The sequence below is a fragment of the Pinus tabuliformis genome, chromosome 1_1 (genome assembly GCF_031772625.1).
Source record: "Pinus tabuliformis cultivar Carrire ecotype Pingquan chromosome 1_1, CPIR1, whole genome shotgun sequence".
Lineage (NCBI taxonomy): Eukaryota > Viridiplantae > Streptophyta > Pinopsida > Pinales > Pinaceae > Pinus > Pinus tabuliformis.
This window is the reverse complement of record NC_142297.1, coordinates 577,511,615-577,539,227: the sequence shown is the minus strand read 5'-3', so window position 1 is coordinate 577,539,227 and position 27,613 is coordinate 577,511,615. Positions and strand designations below refer to the sequence as shown.

General features: G+C 35.7%; 1 protein-coding gene and 1 pseudogene across 1 annotated transcript; both read right to left on the bottom strand.

Moving 5' to 3' along the window:
• Positions 1-2,011: 2,011 nt before the first annotated feature.
• Positions 2,012-2,722, bottom strand: LOC149214558 (cytochrome P450 71AU50 pseudogene; annotated as a pseudogene).
• Positions 2,723-23,339: 20,617 nt separating this feature from the next.
• LOC149214557 (cytochrome P450 71AU50-like) lies at positions 23,340-25,517 on the bottom strand. The gene is made up of 2 exons (XM_089390925.1): positions 24,374-25,517; positions 23,340-24,238 (listed from the first exon to the last, which is right to left on the bottom strand). The coding sequence occupies exons 1-2, from the start codon at positions 25,415-25,417 to the stop codon at positions 23,615-23,617; spliced, it is 1,668 nt and encodes a 555-aa protein (XP_089247051.1). The 5' UTR covers positions 25,418-25,517; the 3' UTR covers positions 23,340-23,614.
• Between the last annotated feature and the right edge of the window lie 2,096 nt (positions 25,518-27,613).

Here is a 27,613-nt window from a genome sequence, read left to right as displayed (position 1 = left end):
TAATACAAATTTTTCTAAAATCTTGATCTATTGTTGGGGTCTATTACAAACTTGAAAAATTAGGATAGTGGTTTTATTATGACAACCTACTTTGTTTTTCAGAGAGTCAGAAATGTTTGGTGTTTTTCTTATTGAGTGGATTGGAAAATGACAACCAGAGAAAGTTGACAAGTCCATGTCACTCTATTTTCAAAACCATTTTTCTGTTTCTGGTCGATGTTATTGACCTACGACATTTATGTATATAGAGAACTTGAATTCAAAGAAACTTTGCTAGTGGAAAAAAAATAAATTGTATCGCTTTTATAACTGCTATAGCATATTAATCTGATAATGCAAAACTATATTATACTCTATTTTCAAAACCATTTTTCCATTTGTAGATTGGCATTTGTAGTCGATCTTATTGACCTATGGCATTTATGTATATAAAGAACTTGAATCCGAAGAAACTTTGCTAGTGGAAAAAAAATGTATTTCTTTTGTAATTGCTATATAATATTAATCTGGTAATGAAAAACTATTTATAATATAGCTAAAAAAAAAGCATGGTTGTAACATAGCAGACCTAAAAAAATATAGCAGCATGAAAGTTTACAGGAGAGGAGCTTACCTTTAGTTGCGGATTTGCGACTCCCAGATTTTTTCTTTTACAAGCTCTGCGATATCATATATTCCATCTATGAAAATGAGAAACCTCCACTCTGCAATATCATGTATTCCTTCTACGAAAATGATTGCATAATCTTCCAACATCCAACTTCCACTGCATACGATATGAGAATCGATATTATGATAAAATTGGGACGAAATCTGTTGGAAATCGAAAATCATCATTGGATGGAAAAACAGTTAGAATAGTACAATATGAGTGATTCATCAACACAAAGATAATTTTCATAAATATTTGAACTCCATAATCAATGCCTTACCAAACCAAATGTTCAATTGCAAATGTTGACAATGTTGTGTCAATTAATATGTTAAATATTTAACTGGTGAGGTTCGTCATTTTAATTGTATGCCTTAAATGATATTGAAATCTAGATTTGTTGTCGACACAAGATGGATATGGACTTTGGACTCTCGAGTCCCGTCGCATTGATAATTACATAAATTTACATAATCGTTGGCTTTATGATACAAGCATAGGCACGTCCAATCCGACTCAGGTAGCCTGCTAGTGGGTACTTACTCCTGAACTGATTTAAAATTTAAAATTTAAACACATATAAATTATTAAGATATATATGTTTGTCTATCTATATATAAAATAATACTTTTAAATTTATTACATGCCCGTAATTATGATAGTTTTAGATATTATTAGCAAGTTAATAATAACGTGTATATTTTGAAATAGCATGTATTTGACAGTTAAAAAGGTCAAAACTGCATAATGACGACAATTCCAACCCCTGACTTATCACTTAACTCTTGTGAAAATGAGTATTATACTATTAAATTATTAATACGACAAGCGTTTTTAGTATTTAATGGGATGTTCAATAGGATGAAGTTCATCCTGGCAATCAGTAATGGGGATGTCACAACGCGCTGATGTCATCATTTCTAAATAGATAAAAAACAATAATTAACGAATTCGAAAACGGACTAAAACTTTCCGGGTAATAGGTTGAAGACAGTCATATAAATGTGAAGCAGTGAGATAATAATTAAATTAAATCTACGGTAGGGATAAAATTCATAGTAACCGTTTCCCACCTCTGTACGTATGGTGCTTTATTATTACTCAACTATAATGGGCACACTATCAACTAATACTGATATTACAAATTTTTATTATAATGTTTCTATGCATTCTATTTGCATCGGAGTCTAAGTTAATACAGACAGTCAGCAATACAGATGACAGTACAACCATAATGGGAGGGGTTCCAACAACAGTGAGATCATGTGCTCTGCACACTGTGATTCCAAACCTTTCAGACATATCCAGTTCCTGTCCATTCATCTTATCGGGCAGTGTCTAATCAAAACAGTGCAATAGCTATGCCAATGGAAACTCAACAAGAAGCATTCCCAGCCGCTCTCCCAGGCATCCTCTCCTCCCTGCTCCGAACGGAATCCGCTCACAGTTATGAACTTTTTCATCTGGCGAGCAGCCATTCATGAATCTCTCAAGCACAAACATTTCAGAATCCTCCCATGACGTTGGGTTCCTTCCGATTGCCCAAAGATTCACCAAAACACGAGTGTTCTTGGGAATTTCATACCCCAACACATTGCAAGCTTCCACAGATAAGTGGGAAATGGCAAGGGGTGCCGCCGCGTGGAGTCTAAGAGTTTCTTTCACCACAGCTTGTAAGTAAGGGAGGGAGCGGAGATCAGATTCACGCACCATTCGGCTCTTTCCAACTACACGTTCTAGTTTGCCCTGAACCTTCTTCAACACTAGCGGGTTCCTCAACAATTCGGACACTGCCCACTCCATGGTTGTGGATGACGTGTCCGTTCCTGTGGCCAACATATCCTGACATCATCATTATCATTAAGACATCAATACAATATCAAAGGATCATAATCACTGCAACACTATATCATAATCACTATACTGCATCATATTTACTTATTTAAAAGCTACCATTCAGATACAATACGTGCAATTTTTACATACATATAGGATGGCCTTTATATTATCTCGTGTAATTTGTGGCTCCATATCTTTATCTGGAGAAGCTGCAAGCAAAACATCCACCATATCTCGTTCGACGTTGGGGTCATTCTGGGCAACGTGTTCCTCTATTACTTTCTATAGGAACTCGTCTTGTATGCCATGTATTTCCTTGAAGCGTCGGTTAACACCTTACAGATCCATCAAGCCCGCATATGGTATATCATATCCAACATTAAAGGCATCGGCTACCACAAAACTTTCCTTCATCATCGAGTTGATTCCTTTACCGCCAATAGAGTCTTGGTTGTTGGGAATTTCTGATAATTCCAGAACAGATAAACAGAGAATAATGCTCTGTTTTTTAACGCAGGAAACAGAGTTTTTTACACACAAACAAAAAAAAACTTTGTATTCATTAATAAAACTGGCTGTTACAAAAACGATATTCCTCTAACAGAGGGATTACAGTAGGAATGCTTTAGATGCAGTTCCAAAAAAAAAAACTTCACTGTCTCTTCTGAAAATTTTACACACTGTTGTCTTTGCACTGTTGTGCATTACCAAAAAAAAAACAATACTCTGTCTCAGCTTAAAAAAAATTTACACTGCTATGTAAAATTTCTTCATTCGCGCACTACAACCTTTTTTTGCCCTCTTTCATTACATATTCACGTTGCTCAAAAAAAAATTTCTTACATTCGCTGCGGCGGTTTTTTTTTTTTACATACTCCCGAAAAAAACCATTACATAGTCAACGGGCAACATAAAACAAAACTACACCCATGAATAATAAAAAAGTAATAAAATTAAAATCTTTCACCTACATTCTACGACCACAGTAAATTTTTCATTAATTGGTTTAGCGATAAACCTGGCGGTCAAGGAAAAATTTTACTTCACGTCACGTAATATGGTGCAGGCTTGTACATCAACCGTTGATTTAATCGGACGACTGAGATTTGATCAAAGAGAGAACAGGCTTAATGCTGTGGGAACCGTTGGATTATGCGATTTGCGATTTGATCGCATCACGAAATCGCATTCGGTGCAAAAACAAAGGGGCGCCTTGACACTCATGAATGCAATTTGCGATATGCGATCAAATCGCATCGCAAAATCCTAATCAGAATACATAGGCGTGCAATGGGTTAATGTGCAATAGCGATCAAATCGCATCGCAAAGGGAAGGAAATGGAAGTAGCGGAGAATCCTCAGGTGGTTTTCCAAAAATAAAGAACTGTTTGCAGTCGTTGTTTGATGGCGGGTTCCGGCAAGTGCTGCAGTTGAAATTATCATTTCAACACTCCCCTTTAATTTCAACTATTGGGTTATTAGTCATACCCAGACATTTCCTCAAAAACTCAACTTTTCTGCCCCAATGGTTTGGTCAGAATGTCTGCAACCTCCTCCTGAGTTCTGCAGTGTTCTAAAACAATTTCTCAATTGTTTACCAATTCCCTGATGTAATGAAACTTTATGTCAATGTGTTTCGCTCTCTTATGAAACATGGAATTCTTGGATAATGCAATAGCTGAACTATTATCACAAAAAATCACAGTTCGTTTTTCTTGTTCTTGGCATAAACTCCTTAACATCCTTCTCATCCAAATTGCTTGACACAATGCTGCTGTAGCTGCCACATATTCTGCCTCTGCTGTAGACAATGCTACAATAGGCTGTCTTTTAGAAGCCCATGAAATGGCTCCTGAACCCATGTGAAAAACATAACCGGATGTGTTTTTCCGATAATCTACACTTCCAGCCCAATCACTATCAGTGTATCCAATTAAATCCAAACATTCTGAAACAGTATATAAAATGCCAAACCTTTTAGTAGCTTTAACATACCTTAGAATCATTTTTGTTGCCTGCCAATGTGCTTCTTTTGTCATCTCCATGAATCTGGAAATTAAACTAACAGCATGCATTATATTCGGCCTAGTTGCAATCAAATACATGAGGCTGCCAACTATGCTCTTGTACAACCTAGGATCAAAATCCTTGTTGTTGTCATCTTTGCGAAGTTTTAATCCCATCACTGTGGGAGTGATTGCTGCTTTGCTCTCCTGCATATTAAATCTTTCCAACACTTCATTAACGTATCTCGCCTGTGAGATAAAAATCCCATTTCCATTTTGTTCTACTTCTATTCTTAAGAAGTATCTCAGCAAACCCATGTCAGTCATTTCAAATTCTTCTTTCATGACTGTTTTGAAATTTTCAATAAAATAATCATCATTACCTGTGAAAATAACATCATCAACATATAAAACAACAATTAGTAATTTACCATCCTTTTCTTTGATGTAGAGAGTGGGTTCTCCCTCACATTTTTCAAATCCATTTTCCAGTAGATAGGATTGTATTCTACTGTACCACGTTCTTGGTGCTTGCTTCAGCCCATAAAGAGCTTTCTTCAATCTGCACACTTTGTGCTCTTGGTCTTTCTTTTCATAGCCTAGAGGTTATTCAATGTAAACCTCTTCCATTAACACTCCATTTAGGAATGCTGACTTCACATCCATTTGGTAAACTTTCCACTTGTTTTGTGCCGCTATGGACAACACTACTCTCACGGTTTCCATTCTAGCAACCGGTGCAAAAGTTTCCTCATAATCTCTCCCATACTGCTGCTTATATCCTTTGACAACAAGTCTTGCCTTGTGTCTTTCTATTTTGCCTTCAGCATTACTCTTGGTCTTGTAGACCCATTTAACTCAAATGACTTCTTTTCCTTTTGGTAGTTCAACTAAATCTCATGTCTTGTTTCTTTCTATGGCATTGATCTCCTCATCCATAGTTTCTATTTGTTTTCTATCCTTAATTTCTTCTTCGAAATGAACAGGGTCATCAACATGACAATATAGAGCAAACAAAGAGTTCATACCTTCATTCGCTGCCTCTTGTTCATAAATGTCACTTAAATTTTTGAACTTCTTACCTCTTTCATTTGGTGTACAAGTGCTTGAAGAAGCACTTGAATTTCCTCCTTATGGTGTGCTTGGAGAAGCACTTTCATTTCTTCTCAATGGTGTCTCTTGTTGTCCTTGTGTTGGTGCTGTTGTTTGGGGATGTATTTGAGCCATCTCCTCATCATCTTCATCATGTGACAAAGAGTTTTTAACATTCACTGTCTTCTCTATGCTTCCATCCCAAGCTTCCTCCTCAATGAATTGAACATCTCTACTCACAATAAGCTTCTTGCTGGATGGGTTATACAACCTATAAGCTTTGGATTCCTCACTGTATCCAATGAAAATACATTTCTCCCCTTTGCTGTCCAACTTGTTCCTTAGTTGATCTAGAATGTGTGCATAAGCCACACATCCAAAAACTTTCATGTGGGTGACTCCTTGCTTTGTTCCACTCCATGCTTTTTTCAGCAATATGTTCATGACTGCTTTTGTAGGGCATCTATTCAAAATGTACGTTGCACAGTGTACAGCTTCAGCCCAATAATCATTTGGCAAATGCTTTGTCTTTAACATACTCCTCGGCATATCCATGATTGTCCTATTCTTCCTTTTGGCAAATCCATTTTTCTGCGGAATGTACCTAGTGGTAAACTGCTTTTGAATTCCATTTTCTCTACAAAAACATAGAAATTCCTTGGAGATATACTCACCTCCTCTATCAGTTCTTAGAACTTTGATATGCAGCCCACTTTGGTTTTCCACAAGTGCTTTGAAATAGCAAAATCTTTCAAACACTTTACTTTTGTTCTTAAGGAAATAAACCAAAGTTTTTCTAGTAAAATCATCAATGAATGTTAACATATAGTGGCTGCCTGCAAGTGATGGAATTTGCATCGGTCCACATAAATCTGAGTGGACAATCTCTAAGGGTGCTTTTTCCCTTATGCTTTTCCCAAATGGAAAACTTTCTCTGTGTTGTTTCCCCAAGATACAACCTTCACAAAGGCTATCTGGTTTCTCTATCAATGGTAATCCTCTTACCATTCCTTTTCTATTCAACAAGTTAAGACCTCGAAAGTTGAGATGTCCAAATCTCAAGTGACACAACCAATTTTCATCTTTTGGTTCACTTTGGAAAGCCTCTTGTGTCACTACTGCTATTTCTTCTCCATTTTTCAAATCTGCTTTCATTCTAAGAGGGAACATCCTGTTCCTTGTCATCTTCACTTCAGCAATACATTGTTTGCTGGGTGTTTTATCCATGATGGTGCATACATCATCTTAAAAAAAAAAAATTGTACCCCTTTTAAACAAGTTGTCCAATACTTAAGAGGTTACATTTCATTCCAGGAACATAATAAACATCTGCTATGGTTTTATTTTCACCTTTCTTTGTTAAGACATTTACTTCTCCTTTTCTCATAATAGAAACTTTATTATCAGTCCCTAGTGTGACTTGTGACTTCACACTCTGATCTAACATAGAAAACAGGGCTATGTTTCCTATCATATGGTTACTGCAACCGGAGTCTAGAAACCATACATCTTCACTCTTTTCTTCAGCGATATTACAAGCTAAAAACAAATTATTTTGGCTGATATTTTCTTTAGTGAAATTTGCATTAGTTCTATTACTCATATCATGTTGCTTCTTCCTACATTCATTTGCATAATGCCCATATTTTTTACAATAGTGACATTGGACATTGGATTTATCATACCTTTTTCCTTGAGCATGATGTTGTCCACTTTGTTGGCTGCTGCCTTGGCCTTGGTTCTGATTTGGATTGCTGCCTCTTCCTTGAGAATTTGCTGGACTGTTTCTTCCACCTCTGTTTTGGCTTCTGCCTCTTTCTCTCTTGTTTCCTCTGCCTTGACCTCTTCCTCTTCCAAAGAACATCTGGGTCTTACTCTAGAGATGAGTTTTCATTTCTACTCAATCTCTGCTCATGTGTTATCAGTGATGCATGTAGTTCATCAACTGAGAAGTTTGTGAGATCTTTTGTCTCTTCTATGGTGGTGACAATCACATCGAACCTTGAGGGTAGGATCCTCAACAGTTTCTCCACAATCCTCCTTTCTTCAAGAATCTCTCCATGAGACCTTATCTATGTGACCAAACCAATCACATGTGTGAAGAATGAGTCAATATTATCTGACTCCTTCATGCAAAGATTCTCAAAATCTCTCCTCAGCGACTGTAGTTTCGCTATCTTCACTTTCTCCATGCCTTGATAGGTCATCTTGAGAGTTTCCCATACTTCTTTGGATCTCTTGGCTGCTGCTATCCTTGGAAATGCACTCTCATGCTCTGCTTGATACAAAAATTAGAGGGCTTTAGAATCCTTCTTCTTATTGCTCTTCAACAGATCTTTCTCTGCCTCAGTTAAATTATTAAACTCATTTTTATCTGCCGATTCTTCAAAACCATCCTCAACAAATTCCCATAAGTCTTGGGAAGCAAGTAAAGCTCTCATAGTTATTGCCCAATAGTCATAGTTTTTCCCATTAAATTGTGGGAGCTGAGTATTACAGATACCCATGCTAGTGCTGGCTCCAGCCATTCTTGCACTCTTAACTACCCTTTAAAATACTTCACTGTGTATTTAAAATAACTAATTGTCCTCAGCTGTAACAAAAAAACTATCTTGAGAAATACCTTGGATTTTTCTTGACTGAGACTTCACTCTGCTAGAGAAGTTGCTCCAGCAAGAAATCCTTCCTTCAGCTTCTTTGACACCTTCAAAAAGCCTGGACAAGCTTTGATACCATGTTGGGAATTTCTGATAATTCCAAAACAAATAAACAGAGAATAATGCTCTGTTCTTTAACGTAGGAAACAGAGATTTTTACACACACAAAAAAAACTTTGTATTCATTAATAAAATTGGTTGTTACATAAAGGATCTTCCTCTAACAGATGGATTACAACAAGAACGTTTTAGATGCAGTTCCAAAAAAAAACTTCATTGTCTCTTCTGAAAAATTAACGCACTGTTGTCTTTGCACTGCTATGCATTACCAAAAAAAAACAATACTCTGTCTCAGCTTAAAAAAAATTTACACTGTTGTGTAAATTTTCTTCATTCGCGCACTACAACATTTTTTTGCCCTCTTTCATTACATATTCATGCTGCTCAAAAAAAAATTTCTTACATTCGCTGCGGCGATTTTTTTTTTTTACATAGTCCCAATCAAAAACATTACATAGTCAACGGGCAACATAAAACAAAACTACACCCGTGAATAATTAAAAAGTAATAAAATTAAAATCTTTCACCTACATTCTACGACCACAGTAAATTTTTCATTAATTGCTTTATTGATAAACCTGGCGCTCAGGGAAAATTTCACTTCACGTCACGTAATATGGTGCAGGCTTGTACATCAACCGTTGATTTAATCGGACGGCTGAGATTTGATCAAAGAGAGAACAGGTTTAACGCTGCGAGAACCATTGGATTATGATATTTGCGATTTGATTGCATCGCGAAATCGCATTCGACGCAAAAAATAGGAGGAGCCTTGACACTCATGAATTCGATTTGCGATATGTGATCAGATCGCATCGCGAAATCGAAATCAAAATACATAGGATTGCAACGGGTTAATGTGCGATAACGATCAAATCACATCGCAAAGGGAAGGAAACGGAAGTAGCGGGGAATCCTCAAGCGGTTTTCCAAAAATAAAGCACTGTTTGCAGTCTTTGTTTTATGGCGGGTTCCAGCCAGCGCTGCAGTTGAAATTATCATTTCAACATTGGTCAGAGTACTTTCTACCGAAGGTCATCCTGCACAAAATATCATTCACAAGGGTTGAGACTATTTTGCTAATTTCAACATTGGTCAGAGTACTTTCTACCGAAGGTCATCCTGCACAAAATATCATTCACAAGGGTTGAGACTATTTTGCTAATGTTTAGGGGATGATCTGAATTAGCAATAGAACGAATCATAGCAGAGACCTCCTCTACTCTTACGAAGCAGAAGTAATCCAAGCGTCTTGTGCTCAACAACTGTAAACGCAAACCTTACTCACTTGCCTCCAATAAGCGCCATACGGAGCAAAATCGATATCGGTACAATTATACCAAAAATAATTAGTGGCCGCTGAGGGAGGACTGCTAGCAAAAAGCATCATGTGTCTTGAGAAATTCCTAGGCCATATCAAGTGAAGAAACTATTAAGGTAATTGCAGAGCCGAGGCGGAACGACATAAGAGGCCCGAATTTCAGAGAAAAAACTGCCAGTGCTCGGTGTGGAAGCTGTCCCAGCAGGTGGAGATTTCCGATGATGGGCAACGGGAACGGCCCAGTGGGTAGCCTCTTATTTCTTTCATGGACAAGGAAGCTACTTGCCCCCACCAATGCAACTAGAGTAATATCGAGTTTCATATAAAACTCATGGCATTCCAGAAGGGACCTCTCCGATCCTAACTCGTTCGCCATTCTAATCCAAAATACTATGTGGTCTCGTTTCAGGTCGAATGAAAATGCATACTTGCGTTGAAGGCACATGCCATTAAAACCCTGTTACCTAGCCTTACTCACGAACCACTGCCTCGTCAACGTATGTCATGAAAGACCCTATCACGTAGATTCATCACAATCCATCCTGTCATCGATTTTCCAAAAGACGTTACAATCTACCTTGTACCCTGTCCACATACCATTTGTCGTTTTTTTAATTAAAATTTCGTGACGAAACAGAAGACGTTACAATCTACCTTGTACCCTGTCCACATACCATTTGTCGTTTTTTTAATTAAAATTTCGTGACGAGACAGAGCCAAGACGTGTGTCCGGTACTTTTTATTTCCATGTGAGCCAAATATCACATTTCAACGGTTACTTTTAATTTGATGTATATGTAAAAGATTCCTTTACAATGTGGAGTCATCACATTGGAAGGGTTACTTTTAATTTCAATGAGATTTGTTTATATAAAATTCGATGATAATACCCATTCTTTTAATATAATATAATATAATATATATATATATATATATATATATTAGTTTTAATGTTGGATAGATAAATAAATTTTATATATATATATATATCCATGTGTAACAATTGAACAATGCACCCAGTGACAGAAATTCTCCGGGTAAGGCACTAATAGAAAAATTACGTGCTTTTTAAAATAGTATGAGAACCACTCTAAAAATTAGACCAAGAAACGCAAAGAACTTAGTATATTCGGAACTAAATACAGAAACCAGAACGGAGCCCACAACTCCCAATTCCTTCATTAGATCTTAAAAATAATAATAAGTATACACAATGCCCTTAGGGTCTTGTTGCGGAAGCCATGAACCGCGTACAAATATAAGAATATTTTCAAGAACTAAGTCTGTGCCAAAAAAGACAAGTTATACTAACCCTAAGAACCTAGCTGAGGTCACAAAAACCTACAGAACTTTCGCAAGATGGCGATAGTAGCCTCTTAGGAGACGAAAAGCACCGTATATCCAATTTTATCACGATAAGGGGAAATATCTTGATAATCCTTCGTGCAGAGGTATAAAATAATAAACCTGAAAAATGTAAAAACCAGTGTGAGAGCATTGATATTCTCAACCGAACCATAAGTTTTGAGGACAAATAGCCACATAGGAAGGCTTCATGTCATACTTGCAAAATATCATAGGTAGGGTTAACTTTAAAAACAAAAAGAAAACAAAACCCAAATCGAAATGACATCCCCATAACGGGTGTGGGTAATTGGACTCATCTCACCTGAGAAGATTTTTTGAACCTGAAACTAAGTAGAAACCTCATGAAAAGCCATAAATGGAAGCGTTAGCACCGAGATATTACAATTATGTAGCTTACGAGCACTATATAGAAATTATGTATCTGAAACCGGGATGTTGCGGTCTGCAGAGGCAGGGATCCTCTATAGCACCATCGCATGGCCAAACCCTCGAGGAAATTAAACCTGCAAACACAAAAGGTCTATGTCAGAGGAATTTCCCCCCAGTGTCAACACCTGAATCAAACCCTAGAAGGAATACAAAAGTAGAGGTTCCTGTAGGTAGGAAAATGTTGGTTCTTCCAGAGGGTCGCACACTGGTTTCCTGGCGAAAACAGGACAGAATGATCGCTCGGAGCCGAGGCTAGCGCAAGAGTAGTTACCGTAACTACGCTCAAGCAATTTGCACCATTGGATCTGTCGGTGTGAAGCTGACGACCTAGATGAGACCATATGTTCGAGAAGCCTTGATGGGTTTTATGATATAGTGCAAGTGAACTAGGTAATTGATCCGGTAAGGTAGTATAGATAATATTAGTTCCAACCCTATACCCACCTAGTCCAAGGTCTTCCAAAGCATTAGAATAATGCACAATTATATACAAGGTATTATAACAGACTCCACCCTCGCTTGTTAGTCAACGGATAATAAATTTCACAGAAAGTTAAAATGAATAATAATAAAGTGATGATGGGTTAATTCACGGTAAACAAAAGTAAATATTTATATTTATATAGAGTGCTTTTTTGTTATTGATGCGTATGCATGTTACACTTTTGGAGCGCAATATAATAATTTTTATTTTTTAAACTGCATTTTTAATGTATAAATTGATTAAATTTTTTTCAAAATTCTTTGAGCACTTAGATTATGTAAACTATACAATTTAAACTTATAATTCTAACAAATTTTTGTTAGATTTCAAAATAATGATAAATGTACATAAAAAGATATAATATACCAAAAAGGAGACAAAATATAGAATGTTGAGACTGCTGGAAATATATGGTTTCTAACTTGGCTATGACCTTAAAATCAAATTATTCATATTATTATTATTATTATTATTATTTATTACTGTTTTAATTACAAAAAAGTTATGAAAGATGTATAAACTATTTAAAAAAATATTAAAAATGATTAGAGTTACTTTGTCAAAATTAGCTGTTTGATGTTTACATACTTAAAATATTAAATAATATATGTATACATTTAAATATCAATGTTTTTCATAGATTTGTTAGGAAATATATAAAATAGTTGATATATTCTCAATGCAAAAATAGTTTTCATATGCACCAGTATAGATTCATTTTACCCATAGATCTATCAAACCTCCAAGGGGATTAAATCTCTTCAGGTTTGAATTTATTTTAGAATGCAATATAAAATTCTTCAATGTTTAAATTGTATTTTTCCATGTATAAATGGATTTAATCCCTTGAAAATCTTGGTGGACACTTGGATTTTGTAAACTACACAACTTAACTTACAATTCCAACATATCTTTGTTAGATTTCAAATGGCCAAAAAATATACCTAAAAAGATCTAAAATGTAGAATAGTAAGACTACTTGAAATATTTTAATCATTTTATTTATTAAAATATTTTATTGATAACAATTTTTTTTTTATTAATATTTTTTAAATTTTATATATTAATTTTATATTAAGAATGGAATGAATTACATATCCTCCCTTTTAGTATTCTTATTAGGAAATAATTATTTTTTTTACATTCAATTTTTTTTCTCTTTGTTCATTGAAATATTTTTCTTTTGTCGGGTGTGCGCACACACACACATAAGTTAGTATGGATATTTAAATAGTTTACCTAAATCTTAAATATTTTAAAAAAGTATAACAAATATCTTTCTCTCTATATATGTATGTTTATTTTTTTTTGAAAGCTGATATAAACCTACGTACTTTCACACTAACATCTAAATAAATTGTTTATGTTTGAGAGTGAGTGTAAAATATTTTTACCACATTTTTTGAGTTGTAATGTCTACAACAAGCTAGTAGAGTATGATTATTGATATTTTAGAATTCTTTTAATTAAAATTAACTCCATAAATATATTGATTTTTGCTTTTAATTATGGCTTTATTGTCCTTTTATTTAGAAAATATTCCATTTTTATTTTAAAAGCAATACATGCGAATTTGATACTGGTATCCTTCAAATTGCACTATAAAATGCACCTCTCCATACAATAGTTGTATTTTGTTTATTTGATTTTTTTTTTAGCTTTTATCTTTTAAAAGTTGATATAACATTATGTTATTTCACATGAACATCGAGATATTTTATTTATAGTTGAAGTGAGTGAAAGTTTCTCAACACAACTTTTGAATTATAATATCAACAACAAACTTTATGAGCATAGTGAGAATAAAGTTATTGATATTCACTTTTATTTTTAATTATAGTTAACAATAATTTTTATTTAGAAAATATTTAAATTAAGCACTGAAATTGCACATTTCCTTCATACTTGAAAATAAAGTGAAAAACAACAATATTTTTTAGAAATTTGATAGAAAAATTAATATTCAAAATAATATTAATTTTTAAATTTAATAATTTTTTGAAACTTTATGAAAACATTTTTTTAAATTAAAATTCCAAACTAATTTTTAACAACAATCTCACCTATTAATAACATTAAATTTATAATTTATATTAATATTAATATTAATTTTTTTACTTTTAAATCCAATTTTTCTGTAAATCAATATTAATGTTCTTCAAATTTTGAATAAAACTTGGGGTGACTGAGTGTGGGGAAGACAATCACTGAGAGTGATAACTAATTACGTACCTAAAATTAAGTAGCAATTGCGAACGTCGTAAAGCTGGAGTGCAGAAAAGTGTAACATAGAAGATATAAATAAAAAATTCTTGTGATTTTATTTATTTTATATTCACGAAGTGTTATTTTTGTATAGAAATATCGTATTTTTATATAAAGTTTAGAAATAAAAGTATTGTGGTCTCTATAGCGGTTTATAAGAAAATTTGCTATAAACATATTCATTAATAAATTGTTAACGTTAAAAAGTTTTGATGAAAGTTCGAAATATATTTTATATTACTTTTATTTTTTTAATTACCTTTAGTTACATAATTCTGTAATATATATATATATATATATTTTAAAAATTAAAAAATTATATTTTTAATATATTTTCTCATTTTTTTTTGCTAATTATTTCTATTGGGAATATTTCACATTGTAATAAAAAAGTTAAAATATGATATTATTTTTTCTCAACTTAATTTTTTGAGAATATTTTACATCTTAATCAAAAACATTAAATATGACACTACTTTCAATATTTAACATAACTTTAATATGTAACTTTATGTTTTAGAAATAAAATAAACAATATGATTAAAAAATTTAAAATTATGTTTTAATTATAGATAAAAGACTCAAAGAAAAATCATATTTACTTTCATAACAATATACTATAAATTTGTTATATAATTGTTAATTTAATATAGTTAATCAACATAACATTATCATTAAGTGTATAATAAAAAATAAAAATAAAAAAGTGACTTTTATATTTAAGCCAATAATATAACATTAAAATTATGTTGTTTTTTCCATTAAGAAATCTGTGTAGTATGTATTTTAAAGACTGGCTAATCCACAATAAGAACGAAGTTGGTACTTTGAAAAACCTTAACATCATCAATAACCATGAGAAATTTTAACATCACTAATAACCATGAAACAGGTAATAAGAAATTAGAAATTTATCCCAATAATGGACAATTTTGAATAATTGATACTCGACCATTTTGAATTTTATGATACTGGAATAATTGATACTTTTGACAAAGTTATATAGTTGATAGTTTCTACATGTCCACGACAGTTAGTGTCCAATAAAACATATGAGAAATTTTCTTTTTGCATCTGCACTTATAAATAGTTGTTGCAGATCTATGTCTCTGGGTTGATAGAAGGTTGATCTACTTCCATTGGATCCTTGGACTGCTGCTCAATATCCTCCTCTTTTACTTTCCTCCAGATGTCTTAAATTAGGCTCGGACGTGAACACCTTAATTTGTGATCTTGAAGGTTGAACTTAGGGGACAATGGAAGAGTACGTAACCCCATTGGCCAAACCATCTGTATTGCCATTATCCTCCCCTAGGACATGAAATAATAGATTTTGGCTAACTTTTGATTGAGATTTGAGAGATATGGGATTATAGAGAATATTGAGGCTAACCGGAAGTTCTTGATGTGTTAAATATTTTATTACCATCCTGGAGTCTCCAATGATTACCAATTCTTGTATTCCCAAGCTGGCGATATTTAAACCATGGTAAACCCCGACTAAACTGACTAGTAAACCCCTGTCGTTGAATGCACCGGTGTTCTAATCCTTTTCTCTTTTACATCTCTGAAAACAGAATCAAAGAAGCTACTTACAAAAATTAACTATGAAACTGCTGCACAAATATAAATGTGCAATTCTTTGGTCCTACCTATGTATGAGAGATATCGGTTACAAAAGGTTTCAGCATTGGTGTTTACAATCCCGGGTTGGGTAGACATCTCTATACAGGAGCATGTAATTCTGAAATATCACATTTTGGTAGTAATTGAATACTTAGATCAGCTTCCATTTGAAGCATGGATTTTTGAAATATCATTTTTCAGGGTTAACTGTGAATATTATTCAAAATCAGCTTTCAAGTTTTTACGAAGCATGGGCTTCTGACATATAAGTTTTTGCGATTAATTGAGTATTCAAAATGTCATCATTCTTTATGATTAATGGAGTATTGAAAATCAACCTCGCAATATGTAGTGAAGCATGGACTTACGAAATATCATATTTTTGGGATTAACTAAGTATTTAAAATGAACCTTCCTTGAAATTAAAAGAAAAAATACAATTCCTTCAAATTTATAGATTCTCTAAACCTCGAGAAAAGGGTACATGAATCTGCATCTCTATACCGGGAGAAAAACGTACATCTATATCAGATGAAAAATATCTCTAGATGACGCTGTGCTCAATTTAAGTGTAATGCTCTGTTTTTAATTTGGAGGTGTATGTCTGGCTGCTTGGTGCGATGGTTTTGAATCTTGATATTACTGTTTCTTTAACTCCGTCCTGGTCTACATCCTTTTGAGAAAAGCAAGCAGGGTGTGCAGTTGCACATGTAGACCCTTCTCAAATATAAACGAATTCTGAGGAAATACACATATTGCAGGCAGAGGATATAAAATTTGGAGTCTAAATACCTTGTAGATTCATTGGTTCATTCACAGGGTACATACTGAGAGGAACTGCGCCAAGGATCGCCATGTTTTATTCAGTGATTCAAACTTCGAAGTTCGCTGTTAATGTTACTGCTGACTTCATATTAGGTCGGGGTCGCGCTTCTTTGTTTTCATACCACTTAACGCTGGCGAAAATGAGTAATGTACTGTTAAATTATTAATATTGAAGGGTTTTGCAGTATTTAATTGAGTTGCCTACTTAATATTACAGGGGTTTGCAGTATTTAATGGAGTTGTCTGGAGTAGTAATTGTTTTGATCCTTAAAAGTGGTCATAATTTTCGCAAAAAAGTTTTAGAAAAAATTTGAATTATATTTTTCATTGTGAAAATAGATTCAGCTATTGGAAATAATAATCCCAACCACCGCAATAAACGGGCAACAACCATACATGTGAGACACTTTTGCAGCCATACATGTTAGACACTTTTGCATGTTGTGTTTCTTCTTGAAGATATTTTTGCAAGTTGCGTCTCAGCATGAAGATGGAAGGACCGAAGCCAGACCCGAACCATTCAGAAACTCAGAAAAGGCATTTAGAGAATTTATGTACTTAGGTAAACTGATATGGGTAAAGTATTAATTCAACAACCTTGCGCTATTCTGATCACACTCAACAATAACATCAGAATTAGAAAAGGCATTTAGAGAATTTATGTACTTAGGTATACTGATATGGGTAAGCATTAATTCAACAACCTTGGGCTATTCTGATCACACTCAACAATAACATCAAAATTAATTTCACTCTATCATGAATTAAATGTAAAATTGTATGTTGAGTCATATATGAATGTAAAAGTCATTTTGTAAAAAGACACTGTGTAGATAGGTTAGAGAGTAAGAAGTAAGAAAAGAGCGCAAGTCTTTGTGGAGAAAATTGTGGAGCAATTTTTGGTGGGCGCGTAAAACAACGTTTTACTGTGTAGTGTTGCGCGTATGTTTAAATCTGTGTAAAATTTTATTTTAATTTGTAAATGAGCCGTAGTCTATGTAGATGTATTTTTCATGTTCAAGAAATGAATATTAAGTTTTAGTGTGTTGCTCCAAACTTATAGTGTTATATTTCCTATGAGTATTCATTAAGTCTCTGGAATAGTTCCATGGTGCGCAAAATTCAACACTGGGAAATAGTCTCGTGTTGTGCAAAGGTAGCTCCACGAAATTGGCTTGTCGATGCGAGAACTTAGTTTCCCGAAAGTTATAACTCTCTGCCTCTTTCGTCCGCAAAAACAAAATCTAAATTCGCAAAATATTTCTAACATGGTATCAAAGCGGGTTAAACCATGTTCATGGAAAAACAAGTGCTTTTACTAATAGTCAAAATTGTTTTTGAGTGCACAATGTTTTTTAGCATATTTACCAGAAGGTAGAAAGTTTGCTTTTACCCTAAAAAATTGCAGCATCAAGTACAAGCTTCACTAACCCTCAAATACATCAGTTTAATGGCAAAAATTATGATTATTGGGCTATTACAATGAAAGCCCTGTTTTCTTCTCAAGACATTTTGGATTTGGTGGAGAATGGTTTTCAAGAACCAGCAGATGCAGCAGCATAAAATGCCTTATCTCAACAAGAAAGGGATGTGCTAAGGGACAACAGGAAGAATGATTCAAAAGCCCTGTTTTATTTTTTTCAAGCAGTTCATGAAAGTATTTTCCCAAGGGCTGCAGCAGCAACGAAGGCCAAGCAAGCATGGAACATCCTCCAGAGAACCTACCAAGGCATGGCAAAAGTCATGTCAACGAAGCTACAAATGTTGAGGAGAGATTTCGAAACACTTTGTATGAAAGAGTGTGATAATATAGACTCATTTTTTACACACGTAAGTGGGTTGGTTACTCAAATCAAGTCTCATCATGAGACACTTGAAGAAAGAAGAATAGTTGAAAAAGTTTTGAGAAGTCTGCCAACAAGGTTTGAGGCCATTGTTGTGGCCATAGAATAGACAAAGGATTTCTCACAGTTCACATTGGATGAGCTTAATGCATCATTATTCTCTCATGAACATAGACTGAATAGAACAGCAAGCTCCTCATTGGAGCATGCCTTCAAGACACAAGTATCATTTAGTCAAAGTCGAGGCAGAGGAAGATGATATGCTAAAGGAAGAGGAAGAAGCCCACACAATGGTGGAAGAAGCACCCCTTCAAGCTCAAATGGAAGAGGCAGCAATCAAAATCCAACTCAAGGCCCAATCCAAAATCAAACACAAGGTCAGAGGTATGATAAATCTCAAGTTCAATTTCATTACTATAAGAAGTATGGTCACTATGCAAATGAATGTAGAAAGAAGCAATATGATATTAGTAACAAACCAAGTGTAAATTTCACAACAAAAAATCAGAACCATGATTGCATATTTTTAGCTTGTGATGTAGCACAAGAAAAACAGAGTGATATTTGGTATCTAGATTCAGGGTACAACAGTGACATGTGAGGAAACATAGAAATGTTTTCTGATCTAGGTGAAAGTGTGAAATTTGAAGTGACATTAGGGACTGATAGCAAAGTCTCTGTCATAGGAAAAGGAAGAGTTAATATCCTAACAAAGAAGGGGGAGAAGAAAGACATCTCCGATGTTTACTTTGTCCCCAATCTGAAACATAATCTCATGAGCGTTGGACAGCTCATGCGGAAGGCTACAATGTCTTCTTCAAAAATGATGTGTGCACAATTTTGGATAGGCCTCCAAACAGACAGTTGATTGAAAAGGTTCAGATGATAGACAATAGAATGTTTCCCCTAAAAATAATATTAGATTTGCAGAAAGAAGGTGCACAAGCGCAACTATCTATGAACTCACAAGAAAATGGAAGAAAATGGGCAACTGTCACACAAGTAAACTTTCAAGCAGAAGTAAAAGATGAAAACTGGTTATGGCACTTGAGATTTGGACATCTCAACTTTGGAGGTTTGAATCTGCTGCATAGGAAAGGCATGGTGAAGGGTCCACCACTCATAGAAAAGCTAGATAACAGTTGTGAAGGATGTATCTTGGGCAAGCAACATAGAGAGATATTTCTAGCAGGAAAGACAGTGAGGGCAAAGGCACCTTTGGAGATTGTCCACTCAGATTTATGTGGACCAATGCAGACACCATCAATTGGTGGCAGTCACTATGTATTGACCTTCATAGATGACTACACAAGGAAAACATGGTTCTTTCTCCTAAAACAGAAAAGTGAAGTATTCGAGCGCTTTTGCCAATACAAAGCTCTTGTTGAAAAGCAAAGCGGAAATTTCATCAAGGTCTTTAGGACAGAGAGAGGTGGAGAATACATCTCAAATAACTTCCTTCAATTTTGCAGGGAGCATGGAATTCACAAGCAGTTTACAACAAGATATACACCACAGCGAAATGGTGTGGCATAAATCAATAATAGAACCATTATGGAGATGGCAAGGAGAATGTTGAAGGCAAAGCATTTGCCAAATGACTATTGGGCTGACGATGTCGCTTGTGCAGCATATATATTGAATAGATGTCCAACCAAAAGCATCCAGAACATCGTTCCTGAAGAGGTATGGAGTGGAAGAAAACAAAATGTCACTCACATGAGAGTTTTTGGATGTGTGGCTTATGCACATGTCCCAGATGAGTTGAGAAAGGAATTGGACAGCAAGGGGGAGAAATACATATTTGTTGGATATAGTGATGAATCCAAGGCATACAAACTCTACAATCCATTAACTAAAAAGGTAATAATCAAAAGAGATGTGCAGTTCATAGAAGAGGAAGCATGGGATGGAAGTTTAGAAAAGACAGTCAATGTCAAAGCATACATACCACATGAGGACAGAGAGGAATTAACAGCAGCAAGTAATTCCTCAACTGTGACTCCTCTACTCCTATTCAAGCGCAACAAAGCAAGCAGCAAGCAACGCCATCAACAAATAATAGGATAGTTTCATGCAGTCAAGCAAGTGCTTCTCCAAGCACACTTCGAAGCGTGACACCAAGTGACATATCAAGCCCATCTTCAGCAAGCACAAGAAGGTCAAAATTCATAAATTTAAATGAAATTTATGAGCAAGATGAAGTTGATAGTGGCACAGGTCTGAATTCCTTATTTGCATTATTTTGTCATGTAGATGACCCAATCCACTTTGAAGATGCAGTCAAAGAAGAAAAATGGATTGTGGCAATGGAGAAAAAAATAGAAGCAATAGAAAGAAATGACACATGGGAGTTAGTGAGCCTTCCGAAAGGAAAACATGTCATTGGAGTGAAGTGGGTCTATAAGACCAAAAGTAACATTGAGGGAAAGATTAAAAGGCACAAAGAAAAGCTAGTTATCAAAGGACACAAGCAGCAACATGGAAGATATTATGCAGAGACGTTTGCGCCAGTCGCGTGGATGGAGACAATGCGCGCAATTGTGGCGTTTACCGTGCAGCATAAATGGATAGTGTATCAGATGGACGTAAAGTCACCATTCTTGAATGGAGTGCTGAAAGAAAAAGTGTATGTCGCGCAACCGCCTGGTTATGAGATTGAAGGACAAGAAGACAAAGTATATCGATTGAAGAAAGCTCTTTATGAGTTGAAGCAAGCACCGCGCACATGGTACCGCAAGATAGATGCTTACTTGTTAGACAATGGTTTCGACAAATGTGACGGTGAGCCTATTCTCTACATCAAAGAGAGCAAAGGTAAGATTCTCATTGTCGTCTTATATGTAGATGATTTGATCTTTACAGGTAGTGATGATTTCCTCATTGCTGATTTTAAACAAGTAATAAAAAGTGAGTTTGAAATGACTGACTTGGGGTTGCTAAGATAGTTTTTGGGCATAGAAGTGAAGGAAACAAAATGACATTTTTATCTCTCAAGCAAAGTATGTGGCAGAAATTTTGGAGAGGTTTAAAATGTAGAATAGCGAGTCCACACCAACTCCAACTGTCATAGGGTTGAAATTGAGCAAAGAAAATTGCAGCAGCAATGTCATTTCGACATTATACAAAAGCAAGATAGGCAGCCTGATGTATTTAACTACCACTAGGCCGGATATAATGTATGTAGTAAGTTTGGTGTTAAGGTTCATGGAGACACCCAAGGAGACACATTGGCAAGCAGCGAAAAGGATTCTGAGGTATGTCAATGGGACAAAACAGTATAGTGTTTTGAACACAACAACCAGTGATTTCAGGCTGGTTGGTTACATTGACAGTGATTGGGCAAGCAGTGTCAATGATAGAAAGAACACGTTAGGATATGTTTTTCATTTGGCTTCCAGAGCCATTTCATGGGCCTTGAAGAAGCAACCAATAGTGTTACTGTCAATAGCAGAAGCTGAATATGTCGCAGTAGCAGCAGCAGCGTGCCAGGCAGTTTGGATGAGAAGGATGTTGAGGGATCTTCGTCATGACCAATAGGGCGCGACAACTATTTTAGGTGACGACACCTCAGCAATTGCATTTCAAAGAATTTTGTCATCCACAAAAGGACCAAGCATATTGATGTTAAATATTATTTTATTAGAGAGTTGATTAACAATGATGAAATTGTGTTGTAGCGCTGCAGGTCATAGGAACAACTTGTTGATATTTTCACAAAGCCATTGGCAGGAGAAAATTTTGCTTATTTCAGAAACTGTTTGGGAATTGTTAATGGCGACAGTTATGATTAAAGGGGAGTGTTGGAAATAATAATCCCAACCACCGCAATAAATAGCCGGACAACAGCCATACATGTCAGACACTTTTGCAGCCATACATGTCAGACACTTTTGCTGGTTGCGTCTCTGCTTGAAGACATTTTTGGAGGTTGCATCTTAACGTGAAGACGCGAACCATTCAGAAACTCAGAAAAGATATTTAAAGAATTTATGTACTTAAGTAAACTGATATGGGCAAACATTAATTCAACAACCTTGCCCACACTCCAGAAACACCTGCGAGACTATGATCACACTCAACAACAACATCAAAATTAATTTCGCTCTGTCATGAATTAAATGTAAAATTGTATGTTGAGTCATATATGAATGTAAAAGTCATTTTGTAAAAAAGACTGTATAGAGAGGTTAGAGCGTAAGAAGTAAGAAAAGAGTGCAAGTCTCTGTAGAGAAAATTGTGGAGAAATTTTTGGTGGGCACGTAAAACAACAGTTACTGTTGAGCCTAAGTTTAAATCTCTGTAAAATTTTATTTTACTTTGTAAATGAGCCGCAGTGTCATGTAGATGTATTTTTCATATGTATTTTTCATATTCAAGAAATGAATATTAAGTATTAGTGTGTTGCTCCAAACTTATCGTGTTATATTTCCTGTGATTATTCATTAAGTCTCTGGAATAGTTTCAAGACTAGGAAATAGTCTCGCATTGTGGGATGGTAGCTCGGCATCCACAAAAACTAAAATTAATTCGCGAAATATTTCCAATATCAACATCATCAAAAACCACCCAAGCAATTTTTTCAAAATATAACAGAAATTTCTATAACTTTAAGAGAAAAAAACATAATCGTTAGATGGCTGCTTATTTAATGACTACTGCGTATTTAATGGGATGCTCTATAAAATAGGTTCATCCTCGAAATCAGTGATCTAGATGTCGCAACGCGCTGATGTCATCATTTCTAAAAGATAAAAAACAGTAGTTAACAAATTCGAAAACGGACTGAAACTTTCAAGGTAATAGTCTGAAGACAATCATATAAATGTCAAGCAGTGAGATAATAATTAAGTTAGACTCCAAAAACCATATTATAATTAATCTCCAAAAACCATATTCTGACCATATACCAGAACAGACACAACCATAGTTAAAAATCTACGGGAGGGATAAAATTCATGGTAAATGTTTCCCACCTCTGTACGTACGCTGCTTTATTATTACTCAACAATAATACGCACGCTATCACGAATTATTCTATGACATTGTCCAGACTAACACTGATATTACAACTTTTTATTATAATGTTTCTACGCGCTCTGTTTGCATCGGAGTCTAAGTTAATAAAGAGAGTCAGCAATATAGATTACAGTACCACCATAACGCGAGGGGTCCCAACAGCAGTGAGATCATGTGCTCTGCGCACTGTGATTCCAAACCTTTCAGACATATCCAGTTCCTGTCCATTCATCTTATCGGGCAGTGTCCAGTCAAAACAGTGCAATAGCTGTGCCAATGGAAACTCAACAAGAAGCATTCCCAGCTGCTCTCCCGGGCATCCTCTCCTCCCTGCTCCGAACGGAATCCACTCACAGTTACGAACTTTTTCATCTAGCAAGCAGCCATTCATGAATCTCTCAGGCACAAACCTTTCGGAATTCTCCCATGCGGTTGGGTTCCTTCCGATTGCCCAAAGATTCACCAAAACGCGAGTGTTTTTGGGAATTTCATACCCCAACACATTGCAGGCTTCCACAGATAAGTGGGGAAGGGCAAGGGGTGCCGCCGCGTGGAGTCTAAGAGTTTCTTTCACCACAGCTTGTAAATAAGGGAGAGAAGGAAGATCAGATTCACGCACCATTCGGCCCTTTCCAACTACACGTTCCAGCTCGTCCTGAACCTTCTTCAACACTGGCGGGTTCCTCAATAATTCAGACATTGCCCACTCCATAGTTGTAGATGACGTGTCCGTGCCTGCGGCCAACGTACCCTGCCATTATCATACCATAAAGACATCAATAAAATATCAAAGGATCACAATCAGAATCACGGGATCATAATCACTATCAGGGGATCATAATTTAAAAGCTGCCATTCAGATACAATACGCGCAATTTTTACATACATATAGGATGGCCTTTATATTCTCTCGTGTAATTTGTGGTTCCATATCTTTATCTGCAGAAGCTGCAAGCAAAACATCTACCAGATCTTGCGTGACGTTGGGGTCATTCTGGGCAACATGTTCCTCTATCACTTTCTCTAGGAACTCGTCTTGTATGCGATGTATTTCCTTGAAGCGTCGGTTGAGACCTTGCAGATCCATCCAGCCCATGTATGGTATATGATCTCCAACATTAAAGGCACCGGCGACCATAAAACTTTCCTTCATCATCGAATTGATTCCCTTACCGCCAATACAGTCTTGGTCAGAGTACTTTCTACCGAAGGTCATCCTGCACAAAATATCATTCACAAGGGTTGAGACTGTTTTGCTAATGTTTAGGGGATGATCTGAATTAGCAATAGAACGAATCATAGCAGAGACCTCCTCTTCTCTTATGAAGCGGAAGTAATCCAAGCGTCTTGAGCTCAACAACTGTAAAACGCAGACCTTACGCACTTGCCTCCAGTAAGCGCCATACGGAGCAAAACCGATATCGGTGCAATTATACCAAAAATAATTCGCGGCTGCGGAGGGAGGTCTGCTAGCAAAAAGCAGATCATGCGTCTTGAGAAATTCCTTGGCCATATCAGGTGAAGAAACTACTATGGTAAGAGCAGAGCCGAGGCGGAACGACATAAGAGGCCCGAATTTCAGAGATAGAGCAGCCAGTGCTTGGTGTGGAAGCTGTCCCAGCAGGTGGAGATTTCCGATGATGGGCAACGGGAACGGCCCAGGGGGTAGCCTCTTATTTCTTCCCTGGACAAAGAAGCTACATGCCCCCACCAACGCAACTAGAGCAATAGCGAGTTGAGTTTTTCTTCCCTGGACAAAGAAGCTACATGCCCCCACCAACGCAACTAGAGCAATAGCGAGTTTCATATAAAACTCAACGCATTCCAGAAGGGGCCTCTCCGACCCTAACTCGTTCGCCATTCTCATCCAAAATACTATGTGGTCTCGTTGTAGGTCGAACGAAAATACATACTTGCGTTGAAGGCGCATGCCATTAAAACCCTGTTACCTAGCCTTCCTCACAAACCACCGTTGAAGCGTTGAAGGCGCATGCCATTAAAACCCTGTTACCTAGGCTTCCTCACAAACCACCGTCTCGTCAACGAATGTCATCAAATACCCTATCATGTACGATTCATCACAATCGACCGTGTCATCGATTTGCCAAAAGACGTTACCGTCCACCTTGTAACCTCTCCACCAGGACATTTGCCGTCTTTTTAATTAAAATTCGAGTACAAGAGAGAGCCATGATGTCTGCCTGGTTACTTTTTATCACATTTCAATGGTTACTTTTTATTGATGTATATATAAAAGATTCCGTTACGATGCGGAGTTATCAATGTGATTTTAATGTGATTTCTTTATATAGAATTCGATGACAATACCGAGTGTTTTCATATATATATAGTTTTAATCCTGGATAGAAGAATAAATTTGTTATGGGTTATTTATATATATAAAATTAGGTTGTTTTTAGGTTAGTATAGCTCTCAATGTTGGATAGAACTTCTACTAATAGCATGTTATCAATATGACCATGATTTTTCTAAGCTCTAGGAAGTTTGGAGGGTCATTTGGATAGTTTAATTCCGGAAGGTGGCTCCCATAATCAACTTCTCCCTATGAGGTTTAACCCTAAGATCTATTTTTTTCCATCCCAGTGAGATTTGAACCAATGACCTGATAAGCAATAAACTTCACACCTAATGGGTTGGAAAGAGATATAATTATTCAACTTTTCCATGAAAAATGGAAAAAATATTATCATTTCAATGCACTAAGAGTAAATAAATATACACTTTAAACAAAATTCTAAAAAAAATATTCTCCTTTTAATAATTTAACATGGTAAAAACTTAACTAACAACTAAATAGAGAATAGAAAAGAAATTTCAATTACAAATAATAAGTATAATTTGGAATTTCAAATATAGCAATTTGATGATTTATATATTTCAAGACTCTCCTCACTATAGTGGACTAGATGTCATAGAAGATGGTGGTGATTTCTTATCTCTAGTGCACCTAAATTTGTCCGACTAGGCTGAGTGGGTTGGATATCTCACAGTATTGTGATACTCTTCTAGTTCAATGACTTTCTTCTCTCATTTTGTTTTTCTCTCGTGGAAGCTTAATGGTTATGTTTTTAGTTCTTCTTGGGTGACTTGTGACTTACATTACATTTGTCTCCTAGCAAGCGACTGGTCATGTGAGGAGTCTTTCATATTCCTTATTGTTTCATTGGTTCTCCATTGTTTGATAGCTTTCGCTACTCATAATTATTATAAATCATTGGTTTTCCCTTCTATTTGGTCTTCCCACACCCATTACTCTCAATTATAGATTTTTTTGGGACAACCTTCTTGTTTGGACAATTTTCTTCTCATGTGACATGCTTAGTAATGAATGTGCAATTATGCGCAAGTTAGGGGTAGAGGACCCAAGGGTAGGTTGTGTGCCTAAGCTCATTCCGAAGAAGCTACAACCATATTCCATTTTGTTAATCCCTCCCAACTACAATTCATGAAGAAATTTGCCAACTTGAATCCCTCACCACTAGTGACTCTCAAGCCTATTTTGATTCTGAAATTCTAGAGGAGGTAACCAATTCGGTTCCTGACACTGGTCATACAAGGGGAAGACAGAGCTAGTACTTCAACTCCATCGCCCTCAATTGGTATATGAAATCTCTTCTTGGTAGGGTCGTGAAGGAGAATCATGAACACTGTAATGATATCATCTCTTTTTTGAATGAAATCAAGTAAGTGTTGCGATCCTATCTGGCTAGTTTGGATGCTCAACTAGCTTACCTTGAAATGCATCTATAGAGTGAACATAGGGAGAAATTTGACAAAAACAGTTGGACGAAGAGAAAACATGCATGTGGAAATTTCACATGTTGACCTTCATGGTCCCATGAGAATTTAGTAATGGGCAAATCCAAAATATTTTATGACATCCATCAATGCCCTACAAAGAAAAAATTAGTTGTTCTTTCTCAAGTACAAGTCATTAGCTCTGAAGTCAAAACCATATTATTATACATCATAAAATCAAGCAGATATTAACTCAAAGCATGCATAATATCCAAACCATTCTCAAAACATTTTTAAGCTAAACAAAATCTAGAATCTCATCGTTTACAGTCAATCAATAAGTTGTCCCAAGTGAACCCATAAAAAT